At 40.8% G+C, this 15,419-nt stretch overlaps 1 protein-coding gene across 8 annotated transcripts in view; it reads right to left on the reverse strand.

Moving 5' to 3' along the window:
* Positions 1–517: 517 nt before the first annotated feature.
* The window catches only part of MSRB3 (methionine sulfoxide reductase B3), an 80,788-nt gene continuing 65,886 nt past the window's right edge, over positions 518–15,419 (reverse strand). For all 8 annotated transcript variants that reach the window (XM_048500166.1, XM_048500165.1, XM_048500167.1 and 5 more), the window contains 2 exons: positions 4,417–4,514; positions 518–2,623 (listed from right to left, as the gene is read on the reverse strand). In XM_048500166.1, coding sequence (XP_048356123.1) covers positions 2,459–2,623; positions 4,417–4,514 — 263 coding nt within the window. In that variant the 3' untranslated portion in view covers positions 518–2,458. The remainder of the gene's footprint in view (positions 2,624–4,416; positions 4,515–15,419) is intronic.

Genomic DNA, 15,419 nt, shown 5'->3' on the forward strand with positions numbered 1-15,419 from the left:
GTGTAAGGACAAAATTGGGAAAGAGGTGGGGAGAGAGCCATGTATGTTTTGCTGGAGGTGGGGGGTGTTTTGTGAGGTGGTGCAAAAAATCATTGTTTGGTTGTGGTGGGGAAGGGTGGCCACCCATACCGAGGCGGTGCACCAAATTCAGGCTTTGTCGCCAGGCCCTAGTTTGCATAGATACGCCTCTGCCTTTGATCCATCCACCCACCACCACCATCAAGCTTTCTCTGCCCATGGATCACAGGGTCCATGGGCAGTGACAGCTTTCCCATCCACCTCCCCCCCCCCCCATCCAGCTTTTTCTGCCCATGGATCACAGGGTCCATGGCCTGCATCTGTGTCTGGCATCTTCAGAGTGTATCACAGAGGGAAGTCACAGAGTGTATCACAGTGTGTAACAGACTTCCCTCTGTGATACACCTCTGAAGATGCCAGCCACAGATGCAGGTGAAACATTAAGAGTCAGATCCACCAGACCATGGCCACACAGCCTGGAAAACCCACCAGAACCTGTAGAACCTCAGTATTCAGGTTAAATTGCCGTATTGGCACTTTGCGATGGGTTTTGAGTTGCAGTCTGGGCACTCGGTCTCGAAAAGGTTCGCCATCACTGACCTAGGCAGATTGACTAACTTATCTACATTCCAATGTTGCAAATATGAATCTCCCAATGCACAGCTTATTGAAGTTTTCAAAATACATTTCTTTAATGCAAGGCAGAAACATGCTGAAACTTGATAACCCACAACTACACTGGCCATTTGAAAAATAAACTGCATAGTGTGCCTCTACATTGGTACTGATGCTGAATCTTCAGAGATTTATGTCAAGATAATGTGTTAGGAAAAACTTCTCTTCTAACAAAGGCAAGAAACAACAACAGCCCTTCTATGAAAAATAAAACCAAGAGTGACATAACATGTAGAAATTGCTGTACTGTTATACAATAAGGACTTCACTAACTGGAAATAAACTGCATAAAAGAACAGCAATGCTCACAGCAGTACTTGTTCTCTGTTGTATTACATTACATTCTGAAGATCTACATCTATCTATTATTCAAGTATATGTTAATTTTCACCACACAGTTTTCATCCTTTGCGTAGTGAGGCTTATCAAACTTTTTGCTCTATTTAAGGTAGTATCCTTAGCAAAATGGTATTAAATGGTAGTGTAGTGCGACATTTTAGAAAACAATGCTAATTATAACACCACTTAAAGACAAATGCTCAGAGCAATTGTACCAATGGCACTGCAGTGCAAAAGGCATCTTTCAGCACAAAAAACAGTTATTTTCTTGGGAACTGTTTTCATCTCATTTCTCATCCAGCTACAATGTGCATAAGTTTTGAATTCAAACTTGCTCAATTCTGTCTGTGCATATCGCTTTTGAATAAATAAAGCGTATCAGAAGACGACTGTGCAAACATAGATGCTCAAATAGTAACAAAGGAGAGGATAAATGATTATCTTTCAAGAAGCTCACTGCTGTCTGTGTCATAGACTTGTATATAAACAGGGATAGCAGCTGGATGCTTCAAATGGCACACTGGCCATAGCTTGAAAGAAAGGAAACCAGAATCTCTTCTAATTGTGGGAAGTTGAGTAGTTCTCTCATGAGGTACTAACTTTCCCAGGATAAACTGGGAAGTGCGGTTTTAGGAATCAGAAATATTATATATCACATCAGTTTTTTACTGCATGCCATGTGTCATGACCCACCCCTCCCACAAAGCTAATTCAGATTATCCTGCTAATCATCTTTGGCTGTTCTGAATATTGTTTATTTTTTTCATGACCCTTACTAGGGGCACAGTTAAACAAATGCCTCACTAGTGGCTGCCCTATTTGTTCTGGAAGATTGGGCTCTACAAAGATCAACCTACTGTTCCCTCTATTCATATCGATTTAAATTGTGACTTTTAATTTAATCTTCTATATTGGAAAAGCAAAGACTCACAAAAAAGATAAAAATCTGCTAGCGCAGATGGAATGGATATAATCCATCACTAAAGAATGTGGTTGTTTTCAAACAAATAATTGACTATTCATGTCCATAGCCATGTAAATCAGAATCAATCACACAAAAAATATCAGAATGCTGTTTGTACTGCAGTCTGCATTGACATTGCATTGACTCTGAGAAACTGCAATTTCTTCTCAATCACAAAAACAGATATTGTTTGAACCTTCAGTAACAACGCAGTAGGCAAGCAGAATTCCATAATGTCCAAGTCTCTTTTCTTGTGGGATTCTTCTGAAGATCAGGAATTCACAATTATTTAGACGCAATAATATAATAAAAGTATATTGGCACACAAGGCCCCCATTTTGATTCAGGAAAATATGACAGTAGTACAGAAGATCTTCAAAATAAAAAAAATGTGGTATAGAAGGTGATTGAAAATAACATTCTTCATCTAGTAACATGAGCTTTCTAAGGAATTACTTCCTTCTACAGCTTGGTCTTATCTACTTGGACAGGAGTAGAGCTAATGTTTCCTTCTCCAGGCTGGTTCGTGTCAGCAGACTGAAAAGACAGTGAAGCTGAGTTTATGCAATATCGTTTACCAGTTGGACGAGGCCCGTCATCAAATATATGCCCAAGATGAGAGCCACACTGAAATGAAAGAGCACAATTGATTTGCATTCAATAAAATCTTTATGAACAACAAAGATTCTAGTTGTAACCTAAAGGGTATGAACCAGTCTTTCAGACACATAAGGGAGACTTTTGTTTTGAAGGGTTTTTTTAAGTTTTAAGGTTACTCAATAATAGTAGAACTATGTTTTGGTCACTGCCCTCCCTCCTATGGTGATGGGCTGTATGTGTGTGTTGCAAACATCTTGCCTAAAATATTATTTTTGTTTTAAAATATTCCTTTAATTCTTACAGAGAAACCATTTCAACAAGGGAGGAAGAATCTGGTAAAATTCATCTGGTGTGGAAGAAAGCCCAGATGAAAATACTTATCATTGATAAGTATTTATCAATAAGTATTTATCATCTGCACTGAGCACTTTGGTGGATGGGTACCAGATAGATAGATAGATAGACAGACAGACAGACAGACAGACAGACAGACAGATAGAGGGAGAGGAGGAACAGCAGTACTAGACTTACAGACTTATTTGAAGACATGTGCCATAGTGCTGCTAAAAGAATATATCATGCTTAGAAATGATTAAATCATTGAAAATAGAGCAGTACAATAATAATAAAGGTTGGCATGATGACTTGTGGCCTGAAAAGAATAAGTATTTTAAACATTTTAGGAATCATTTAATCAGGAATGCCTTATTAAATGTTTGTTTGAAGTATAAAGATAGGTTTCATAATAGTACTCCAATGTGGCTATCAAGATTGGAAGCTATACAAATAAAGGAACACGGAGATGAAAAAACCTGGTTAAGGTCTAGAGATATTATAGAGAGGCTGGGTAAGGAAGTCAGACTGAAACCTAGAGACCAGATTATAATACAAGTGAAATCATGTTATTGGTTCATTTATTTCCAATTGATAGTATGCTTTAAAGTAGACAATAAAAAATGAGGATTTAGGCAAGATAGAACAACTTTTGAAGAAATATTATGTAAAGATATTGTCGAATAGGGAAAATATATGGACATCTGTTAGTGTTTAAAACTGAACAGGAAGAGGTTTTATGATTAAATGGACTAAGAATATTGGGAAAATATTAAACTAGATGAATGGACTGAACTATAGAGAAATATTAACAAATTCACATTGAGCATGGATCTTAAAGAAAACTTCTATAAAATGTTTCATAAGTGGTATCTTGCTTCAGTAACATTGTCTAAAATATATAAGAATTGTTCACCAATTTGTTGGAAATGTAAAATAAAAGGAAGTACTTTCTTTCACCAATGAGGGCAATGCAGGAAGATACGAGAATATCTGAGGATTAAACAGAGCTGGTAGAGGGAAGCACCTGCTCCAATAAGAGGTGGGAAGGGATAGTGTGGGGGCACCAGGGATATGCCAGTCACCCTGTCTGGCTTCTCACTGGAGTGCACTTAACAGTGCCTCAGCAGCAGGACCAGAGGTGGTGTAAATCTGTCCCAACCCTAGTGCCTACCTAGTTCTGTCCCTAAGGCACCAGGACCTAAGTGGAGCATTCTAAAACAAAAATGGTCCAGGAAATGTCAGATGAATTCACAAATCTCCTATCATTTTTATCCTGAACAGGGTATAGTAACACATATACTAATTAGCACATTGATTTCCGCTGATATCCACCAGCTGTCAAGCTGTGACCCATCATAAAACTTTAATTAGTATTTGAACAACTAAAGCTTTTGAAGGTATTTAGATGAGAAGAGAGACAGTAAGTGAGTACAACAATTTCTGCCTCCTTTAATATAAGAATGGGCTTTTTTCTCTAAACTGACCTGACTGCAGCTTGTCTCAACTCTGTGCATCCCGAAGGAGTAGTCATCAGTGAATGTAATTGTGTCAGAAGCCATCACATCGTAGAATGAAGGCCAGCCTGAAAAAATAAAAGGCGAGGGGGTGGGTGGGAATACGAGAATACAAATCAACTGGGAAGATTCTTGTATCAAATAACATTTTGAAAATTTTAACCACAAATGTCATGTCAGAGAAATGAATACTTCAGATGGATTTAATGCTGGCAAAGTGAAGCAGCAAGTTGTAAAAATATACTTTCATGTACCAGGAAAAAAAGATTTCTGTGTAATCTGAACGTTTACAAACCTCCGTCTTGTAAGCAGTTTATCCAAGAAATGAACTGTTTTGGACTCCATCACTTAAAAAAAAACTAATAAAAAAATAGAAAGTAAACAGGATCCCAGAAAAGAACTGGGTAACAAACATAAAGAACAAGAAGTTACTACCTTAAGCAGATTCTAGCCAGCCATCATTATTTCACCTACAACTTCTGTCTGCATGTGCTAGAATTGCCAACTCCAGGTTAGTTGTGCAAGAAAGCTAAATGTTTTATTGTACTGGCCATAGGTCTCCACAATCTTCCCATATACAAAACAATACAATCCCATAAATATGGCAAAATAGGGAAAATAACAACAAGAAATGTACTCTAATAGCTAAAATCCTATAAAAACGTTAACAACTAAATGGGTTAAATGTACCTAAGGAAACAGTAAAATGATATAACATTCAGGTCACTTTACAAGAGCAGCAGCAGCAGAAGGCCACTGCTTTCACATCCTGCATGTGAGCTCCCAAAGGTATCTGGTGGGCCACTGCGAGTAGCAGAGTGCTGGACTAGATGGACTCTGGTCTGATCCAGCAGGCTCTTTCTTATGTTCTTAATCTAATTTTCCTTGCAACATGTGTGAATTGTGTGACTTAGTTATGAATCAATGCCCAACAACAAATAAATCAAATTTTCAGTATTCACAGTGTTTTTCAAGCACTTTTTTGCGCCACTGCAGTGCCACAGAGCATGGGATGCATGATTGTTTTAGTGCTGCCTATAGACTAAAACATGTTCTATAGTTTCATGATGTTTTCATTTCATTCCAATGCAAAAATTATATGAATTCATGAGGATCAGTTTAAAATCATCTGGATCTGGTTTTTACCAGATTTGTGAGTTGGGGCATGTTCTATAAAGTGATGGTGACTTTGAGATGACCTGGTGCAAAAAAACTTTGTTTGATTGTGGTGGCGGAGGGTGGCTGCCCATGGGCACCCCCCCCAAAAAACCCTCAGGTCATTTTGCCCCGGCCACCATTTTCCCTAGCTATGCCTCTGCCTATTCTGCCAACCTTAGAGATAGCCAGCAATGCAGTGCCAAGATGGATGCCATGCCATCCCTGCATTGGCTCAGTGATACCAAAAAGGACAAGAACCTGCCCGGACAAGATTGCTGCAACCATTAACTAGCAAATAGCCAGGCTCGCCTTTCCTAAAGCAATTAGGAAAAGACAAAGCCTTCAGCCCAGGAAAGCAAGTTCCCATTACAACCATAGCACACCTGTCTCCATGAAACAAAGGCTATATTGTCAGTTGGTGCTCAGTGTTTTTGGACTAAACCTCTGATCTTACCTGGTTGCACCCATTGTATTCTGAGTTGCCCTGGTTCAGTTACACCGCCTACTAGCTACCTACACCCTGTCTCTTTGCAGGCATTGAACTTTGCTTCTCTGGACAAGGACATAGGTAAGGGGGGATTCTCGGGTTCATACCCCCCCATTCATGTCCGAAGCTCCGCCCACCCGTTTGTGGGTTTTTAAAAATATTTTAAAATATTTTAAAATATTTTTAGTGTTTTTAAGGTTTTTGGCCTGCAGGGGGCGCATTGTTTAGGCTAGCACAGGGGTAGGGAACCTGCGGCTCGAGAGGCGGCTCTTCTGCCCTTGCACTGTGGCTCTATGAGCCGAGCCGCCGGCCCCATCCTTGCCTGCCCTGCAGGCAGCAGGGCAGGCACACCAACTGCCTGTGGTCGGCTGGGCCACGCCACAGGCTTCCCGTCTCGCCCGCCCCATTGGAGCAGGGCGGGCGCTTTCCCAGCGGCCGGCTCCTTGCCCACCCTGCAGGCAGCAGGGCGGGCGCATCCATGCGCTTCTCAGAATGAGTGGAGTAAAAGGTTAAAAAAACCCTATATATATATATCTATATTGTTATCTTTATTTTAAATGTCAAAAATTATTTGCGGCTCCAAGTGTTTTCTTTTCCCGTGAAAACGGGTCCAAATGGCTCTTTGAGTGTTAAAGGTTCCCTACCCCTGGGCTAGCAGGACCAAACTTTCAGAGATTGTTTGGGGGACTCCCCTGATGATACTGCCAAATTTCACCAAACCTTGGTGGTATCAGTAAGAGACTCTCCTGATGATACCTCCCAGGCTTGGTGAAGTTTGGTCCAAGGGGTCCAAAGCTATGGACTCCCAAAAGGGGTGCCCCCATCCTCCATTGTTTTCAATGGGAGCTAATAGAAGATGGGGGGTACACCTTTGTGGGTCCATAACTTTGGACCACCTGGACCAAATTTCACCAAACATGGGAGGTTTCATCAGGAGAGTCTCGTACTGATACCACCCAGGTTTGGTGAAGTTTGGTACAGGGGGTCCAAAGCTATGGACTCCCAAAGGGGGTGCCCCCATCCCCCATTGTTTCCAATGGGAGCTAGTAGGAGATGGGGACTACACCTTTGAGGGTCCATAACTTTGGACCCCCTGAACCAAACTTCACCAAACCTGGGTGGTATCATTAGGAGAGTCTCCTAAAATACCCTGAAAGTTTGGTGCTTCTAGCTTAACAATTGCACCCCTGACAGCAGGCACTCCCCAAATTTCCCCAGATTCTCCTTTTAAATCCACCCCCTTCGGCATGGATTTAAAGGGAGAATCTGAGGTCCTCAGTTTAGAAGAAGAAGAGTTTTGGATTTATATCCCTCCTTTCTCTCCTGTAGGAGACTCAAAGGAGCTGACAATCTCCTTGCCCTTCCCCCCTCACAACAAACACCCTGTGGGGTGGGTGGGGCTGAGAGAGCTCTGAAAAGCTGTGACTAGGCCAAGGTCACCTAGCTGGCGTGTGTGGGAATGCACAGACTAATCTGAATTCCCCAGATAAGCCTCCACAGCTCAAGCGGCAGAGCAGGGAATCAAACCTGGCTCCTCCAGATTAGAATGCACCTGCTCTTAACCACTACGCCACATTGAAAGTGATGCTGTTTCAGAGTGGGGGATAATCCACCCCAAAACAGCATCACTTTCAATGTTGTTTAACTGGGGACCCCAGATTCTCCCTTCAAGGTGGATTTAAAAGGAGAATTTGGGCTCTCTAGTTTAAACACCGTTGAAAGTGATGCTGTTTGGGCTGGATTCCAGCATCACAGCGGCTGCCGGGGGGGGGGGGGCTCAGATTTTGCACTGGGCTCCATTTTCCCTCTGTGCCTCTGCCCAGAGGGGAGGGCAGAAGGAACTGCCAGCTGCCGGCTGGGAGCCCAGCTGGTGGGGGGCAGGGGAGGGCAGGGGAGTCTGCCGTCCCGGCCTTGGAGAGCTGCTTTTATAAGTGCTAGGCTGGGGGCAGGGCTTGGGGAGGCGTGGCCATGCCCTAGGGGCAGGTGGGGGTGTGGCCCCACCCCCGAACCCCCCCATAAAAAATCTATACCTATGTCCCTGTCTGGACCCCTTCTTCATGATCAGGTAATTATTGCCCCAAAACCATGATCTATTCCAGACCTTTCCCCTTACCTCTTTTAAAAATCCTAGGATTGTGTGAATTCTCTGTGTGTCCGCATTTATCATTTATCTGCTTGTACATTTATTATTTTTACTTTGTCCAAATAAACTATTGACTTTACTTCTGTAACTCTTGCAGATTCTAAGGAGAAAAACCTAATGTATACACAGATGAAAAATTCTTGTATTAGTTGCTCCTACTCACTAGGCAAGGCTTGTCCTCACTAATTCCCCATTCTAAAAAGGGCTGACCCCAGCATTTTGGGTAACAGGATCACCATACGTCAGCTGTTATTTGACAAGGGGGGGGGATGTAGGGTATATTTGCAATACCATTGCTTGATAAACCAGAGCCATCCTCCGGGGGTCTGGCTAGGTGGAACTCTACGTTTAAGAAGGCAAGTTATTTGGAAGGCTTACATAGCCAAAAAAAAAGCGATATGACCACTGCAGTCACTGCATGAGATGTTTGTTGATTAATTTGTTTGTTGCTTCTTTCTTTGCCTACTAATCCCCTACACACATTTTCTGTTAGAATATCACAAATTTTATTTAGAACAACTTTTGTGTACCACTGAACACATTTTGGTGCAAACACACCAGACTGAGAGAGAGGGATCACTTGGATAGCAGAAAAATATGAATAACTGGGCAAAACAAACATCTTGCAATATCAGCGTGCTTAGAGATTTGTCTTCCTGCCAAGTCAATAAAGGAAAACCAGAGAAAAGAATATTCTGTAAACATTCATATTTTCTGGAAGGATAAAGTGTGGACCATGCTTTATCACTATAAACAGTCAACAATTTTTCAGATGAAGAACGTTATCATTAGCAAGAGCCTTGCGAGGCAGAACTGTTCATTGCTGAAGAAATTCTCACAGAGATCCTCCCTTTCCCACTATACAACAATAAGCAGCAAGCTACAAAGTCAGGTTTGAAAAGACTGAAGTACCCTTTGCCTTATGGAAAAAGTTATATTGTACAAAAGAGGATGGAGGGATATTCCTTTCTAGTTTTGATATTAATCATCAATCATTCATCATCCTTCCTGCAGGCTGTTTCCCCCATCATAAAGAAAATGTATTATTTATTAGCACATTTATTATCCCATGTACAGAAAGCAAAATCTGCTGAAAACCTTTATCAGAATAGCCTTGTCCAATTCCACATTGCCTTTGATAAAACAACTTGAATTTAGCCCATTATTTTCCATTGTAGTTTTTCCATATTTTATTGTATATTCTTTTTCTTCAGTTAATGAGGCACCTACCCTTTCAAGGCATGATTTACAACACAGGTAGGAAATCTTGGTACAAAATCCATCATGTTCAAATAAACTGTTTTGATGCGGTCCCTTTTCCAATCATTTAGTGTATCACACTTTGGTATTTTTAATTAGAAAAGAATATTATAACATTATTTACAGTGGGTTTATCATAACACCACAGGACACTGACACAGTTGTGATGAATATCAAATGCTCTTAACTATTCTCAAACCTGAGGGCTGGAAATAGTTAGTCTGCTTGTTAAGGCACAGTTTGGCAGTTTCATATTTAAGTTATTTTAAAAAGCAACTCAGTCTATCTTTTCCACTTTCTGCAATTATTAGAAACATATTCTAGAGAAAACTATTTTCAAGTGGTAAGGAATGGTGGATAATGGCATCCACAATACAGAAAATTATTCCTGGGGCTTAGACCAACCAGAAGGGATGGTAAGAAGAACACTAGAGTGGGAAGTCAGGCTACAACTTTATTGATCACAGATTTCTAAGGTCTGCAGGCAGCTTGGGTGGGGTCAGCCAGTGCTGCTGCCAGACCAATTGTTGGCAGTAAACTCTCCACCCTTCCTTTTGAGGGTAACCAGGGAAAGAGAACTAGTTTACAAGGCAAGAAGCAGTGCCTATCACCAACCTCTTGGGATTAGGGACAGTATGCTGGCCCAGAAGTTGGCCACTATGCCATTGTCTCTGTGTCCCTTAAAGGGATTCCTCCTTTGGGATCATTCAGGGATCCCACCTTTGCATAACCCTGTAATGTGTCCCCCGCCCAACATCTAAATTCCACATGAGTCAAACAGCCTGTTCATCCTTGGTGTCTACTCAAATATTTGGACTTATAAAAAGAAGGATTTGAGTAATGTAGTTTCTGTGCTGGATGACCAGGCTAGCCCAATCTCATCAGATCTCAGATGCTAACCAGGGTTGATCTTTGTTAGTACTTAGATGTAAGAGCACCAAGCAAGGTGCTACGCAGAGGCAGGCAATGGCTAACCATACCTGTTCATCTCTTATCTTAAAACCCTAAATGGTTGCCATGTTGGTTACAACTTGATGGCACTTTCCACCACCAAGGACAGTATTTAAATAGAAATATAACTCACTTTGATAACACCAAGGGCCTTTCCCCACTTACCGTAAGCCCCGCGCTACTTGAGGAGAGTAGCGCGGGGTTCCTCCTCCCTCCCCACTGCAGGGGCGGCCACAGCGCAGCCGCCCCGACGCTGCCGTTGTCGCGCCCCCTTAGCGCACGGCATCCCAGGCGCTCTTCCGAACGGCGCGTTTTGACGACCCCACACAGAGCGCGGGGTCGTGGGGACGCCTGGGCGTGCGCCTGGGATGCCGCGCGCTGAGAGCAGCGCGCGGCATAGGGGGGATGGAAGGGAGTGGGGAAAGGCCCCAAGTTGATCTTGAAAGCTTTTGCTATTTTAATTTTTCTTGACCTAAATCTTGCATGACAATGGGATGATTGTGAAGATCTAACACTCATTTTCTGGTATTACTACCCTCATGGAGAAACAGCATCTTCTCTGTGATGATGCTCCTTGGGGCAGGTATGATGGTCGAGAGTTTCTTAATTATACACAACATTTGCTTTGTTTCAAGGATAAAAAGTAATGCTTGAATGGGAGCTCTCAAATGCTGTACCAACAGTATGGAGCTCTAGTATGGTGGTCTCTGAAATTTTTCCATATGAGCATTTAAATAATTTGTGTTCCTTGTATACAGATTGAATAGCAAATTCATGAAGTCTCAGATTGTAATAGAAGTTGTGCCATTCTGCACAGGATTGTGTGTGTGTAAAGTATCATCAAATAACTGTCTTATGGTGACCCCAGCAAGAAGATGTGGTTTGCCACTGCCTTCAGAGTTTCCCTGCAAGTCTCTCTTCCTGCTTAGCTTCCAAGATTTGTTGAGTTATATAATTCTGCCTTCTGTCCCCTGCACAGGATTAAGGTAATCTATTTCCTCTACAGCTCAGAATATGAATTTTCCATTGTGACCAAATGTATATGGCTGTAAGTACAAGCAGAGATTGAGAAGGGAATTGTTCTTTTTGCCCCTGTTCTTTTGCCTCCAATGCTGAAAATAGCAAGTTTCAGAGTTCCCCCTTTTCACCTTTATGAGTTTCATTCCTGCAATTGTTATGGCCATTCAAAAAGGAAGGCTCACAAGAGCTTTCATCAGGGCAAAGGGTAGTGTAGCACTTTGGCAGCTACCCTTGTACTTAAAGACCAAGGTACACATTCAGTTCTGTCACATGAGGAAAGAGACATGACCCTGAACTATCTCAGTTGCATAGTACCTGCTTGTGTAACTGATAAGCAAATGTGAGCCTACAAATGCCAGCAAGACCCTAGACCCAGCAATGTTTCCAAGGCTTGAGCACAACACTATTAAATCATTCAGCACTTCCCATGCAACACTAGGAAACTTGGACTATGCCCCTACTGTGACTGGTAGATGCTTAAGTGATAGTTGCATGGCAAACATCCTGAATCTCACTCCAAAGTTATTAATCCCACAACAGATAAAATCACTCTGAAAAAGAATGTGAAGGTTTGAATTGGAAGGAAGCAGTGAGAACTAGGTAAACTGCTTTTCTCTTGAGACTTGAACTGGAAGAGAAACAATCTAAAATTTGTATTGTCAAAGGCTTTCACGGCCCGATTCAACTGGTTCTGGAGGGTTTTCCGGGCTGTGTGGCCGTGGTCTGGTGGATTTGGTTCCTAACGTTTCACCTGCGTCTGTGGCTGGCATCTGTAGATGGCAGCCACAGATGCCAGCCACAGATGCAGGTGAAACGTTAGGAACCAAATCCACCAGACCACAGCCACACAGCCCGGAAAACCCTCCAGAACCAATCTTACATTTTATCTATACTTTTGGATCTTAGATTTCACAAGGAACTTCCATTTTAGCATCTTCTGAGAAACAAGGAAACAATTGCTCAGATTATGTTTCTGTCATCTCCTTGTTTCCTAATGAACACACAAAAAGACCTTACAATGCTAGCTTGTCAGGACTGTTTTCTTGCTGAGCTCTTAGGATGATCAGCTTGCTTTAAAAGTAACTTAAAATGTAAGATTTTACATTTAATTTACTCAGGAAAACAACATTAAACAAAGAAACTCAGCTCTTATAGAGCATGAAAACACAGTGTGCCTGAAAAGAGCCAATGCTATTCGAGAGCCCTTAATAAACATTCTGAAAATTTTATCTATTAAAGCATTTCTCAGATGGGTCAAACATCAACTTTTATTAAAATGGAGTAATCAAGTTGAGGGAAAAATAGCTTGCTAGTTAAAATTCTGCCATTAATAATATTTCTTTATAGTTCAAGCTGAATAAAGCGATTGAACATGCCTTGCTTCATCTGAAACATTTTATTTTTCCCTTTTCCACCTCTGTTTGATCCATGTTCCTTTAAATCACAGAGAATGTTTTTGGAAATAGATCTTCTAACACATAAGTCAGTAGTAGATCTTCAGCATCAAAGGGTCTGAATGGCATTGCACAGAAGTATAACCTTAAGCTATAATTTTGAAATGCCATTTAAAAATGTTTCAAATAGTTTTAAAAATTTACTAGTGACCTAGTAACCTCAATCCAAAAGCGTTCAATGTTGAATAATATTGTTGTTGCTATCCCAAAAAGTAATTCAATAAAATTTTCACACACTGCCTATGTTTTTTTTAATAAATTACTCACTAGCTCCAGGTTGCTGTAAAACTGCGATCTGTGTAGTTAAAAGTGTCTGTATTAAACACTGACTGCAGGACTATGCAGTTATTTGAATCTGTGAGCTATACTATTGACACAGCACAACAGAGCAGACAAACTAAAGCTTCTATTAATCTAAACAACTTAGCGATAAATCTAATTCTCCAGTAAGTAGCAAGCCTCAGATACACTTCTTAAGAGGTATGTCCTTGCCTCAGTTTCCTTTTTTTTTTCATTAACTCATCATGGAATTCCTTTTTTGAATTACCTCATCATGGAATTCTCTGTTCACTCACATTGGCTTCTTGGATCCCCTACTATGTCTCCATCTTGCTGAAATAGCAATGGCTTGAGCACTAGGAGAGACCACCCTTCACATGCATTCTTTCTTTTCAGAATTTTTGCACATGGAATGACTCTCATCATGCCTTTCAGTTAATTAAGGTCTGCCCTGCTGAAATCTAACATACATGTCTGCCTACAAACTTCCTTGGTCCTTCGCTGCAAAAGAAATTCTAGAAGAACACAGTCATTTCCTCATAGGGCACCCCCACATACGCACCATCTACGAATTCTTGCCTGTTGGTTAATATGAAGTTGAGTATGGCCAAGCCCCTTTTAGTTTTCTCCATCATGTGACAAAGGAAGTTTTTTTGCCAGGCAGGTAAGAAGTTGCATGACTGTGGATGCTCAACAGAGTTTGGGAGAGAATTTGAAGTCAGCCATAACTATAAGGTGATTTGCCCAGATACTCTGTCAGCTGCTTGCAGCTTACAAATATATTCATACAATTAAATTTTAGCTTGGAAATATATGTGGAGTTCCTTATCACTTCCTTTTTAAGGAAATCTTTTTAATTTGTTTAGTTGATCTTTATACCATCAGGCATATTTGTTAACTTGTACTAATTACTAAGATCGTTCCTAACAGTTGGACTATTCTTCACTCTTTTGGAACCTTCTTGCCCAATGCCTCTCTTTAAGTGGAATGCATTAGGGTCTCTTTAAGCTAAATCAGAGATACCCTGATGTTTTTGAGTCTGGGGGCACATTTGGAATTCTGACATGGCATAGTGGACATAGCAACAAAATAACTTCCAGAGGAGTTGGAGCCAGTCACAAAATGACTGTCACAACTTTACTTCTGTAACATGGTCTAGATTCTTGTGCTATGGTGGCAGGGGATGCCAAAGCAACACTAAATTTTTTTGCACACCCAATCAAACCTTCAGTAGCCAAACAGAAACTCTGCTGGCAAAAGCTTTATCTGGCTCCACCTATTTCACTTAGAACGTGCCAAAAACATATAATAGGGTGCCGTGACATCTACAGGGGCCACATTGCAGATCTTTGTGCTAAAGTAGATCCTGTTCCTCTTACAGTGTCTGCAGCTAGAGAGCAATGGTGTATAATGCCATGACAATATCAATTTGATCCCTTTTCACATGCTAAATTAATATAATGGGCCAATATTTTGAAAAAAATCTTTTTAATGGAAAGCTTGGACCAATGGGAAGATTTTTAGTTTGGATTAACTGACAAACTAGGATGATGATTTTTGGTCATTTTCTTAATTGAGGTCTAGATATATTTTTTCTACTTATGTTGAATAGCAATATCTACAATTGCAACAGCTGTTGATGTAAAATACAACATACAACCAAATGTGATCAACCAACTCATAGGCCTCTGCATTTGAATCATGTATTATATTGCATGTGTTTTCGGACATGTCTTCAGACATGAATTCCTGGTTGTTATTGCATTTCACCTTTGCCCAATCTTAGGCTTCAAGAACAGGAAAGGAACAACTTACATACAACCTGAATTCTGGCTACATGTGGCTTAGTTTTTCCTCTGATGGAATGTCAGTACTTATTGTAAAGTAGATTTCATATCACACATTTAAATTGTTTGATGAGGAAATTATGTATTTTCAGAATTTTTCTTTAGTGTTCAAGTTGTGTTAATCAACTGTATAATGTATCCAATATGGTTTATGTTTGCATTATAGACCAATTTAATAAATACAAATGTTTTTAAGAACAGATGTGAAAATGCCTATAGGTTTTCTAGTATATATTAAATCAGTTTCAATAAAATACATTTTGAAGCACTCATTTCTAGTGCTTCAAAAAACCTACAAAACTTGTTTGATCACAGATGACAAGTGGAGACAAAAGCAATAAGTATGCTAACCAGAGAAGCAATAGTACTTCTAA

The sequence above is a fragment of the Sphaerodactylus townsendi genome, linkage group LG06, assembly GCF_021028975.2.
Source record: "Sphaerodactylus townsendi isolate TG3544 linkage group LG06, MPM_Stown_v2.3, whole genome shotgun sequence".
NCBI classification, from domain to species: domain Eukaryota; kingdom Metazoa; phylum Chordata; class Lepidosauria; order Squamata; family Sphaerodactylidae; genus Sphaerodactylus; species Sphaerodactylus townsendi.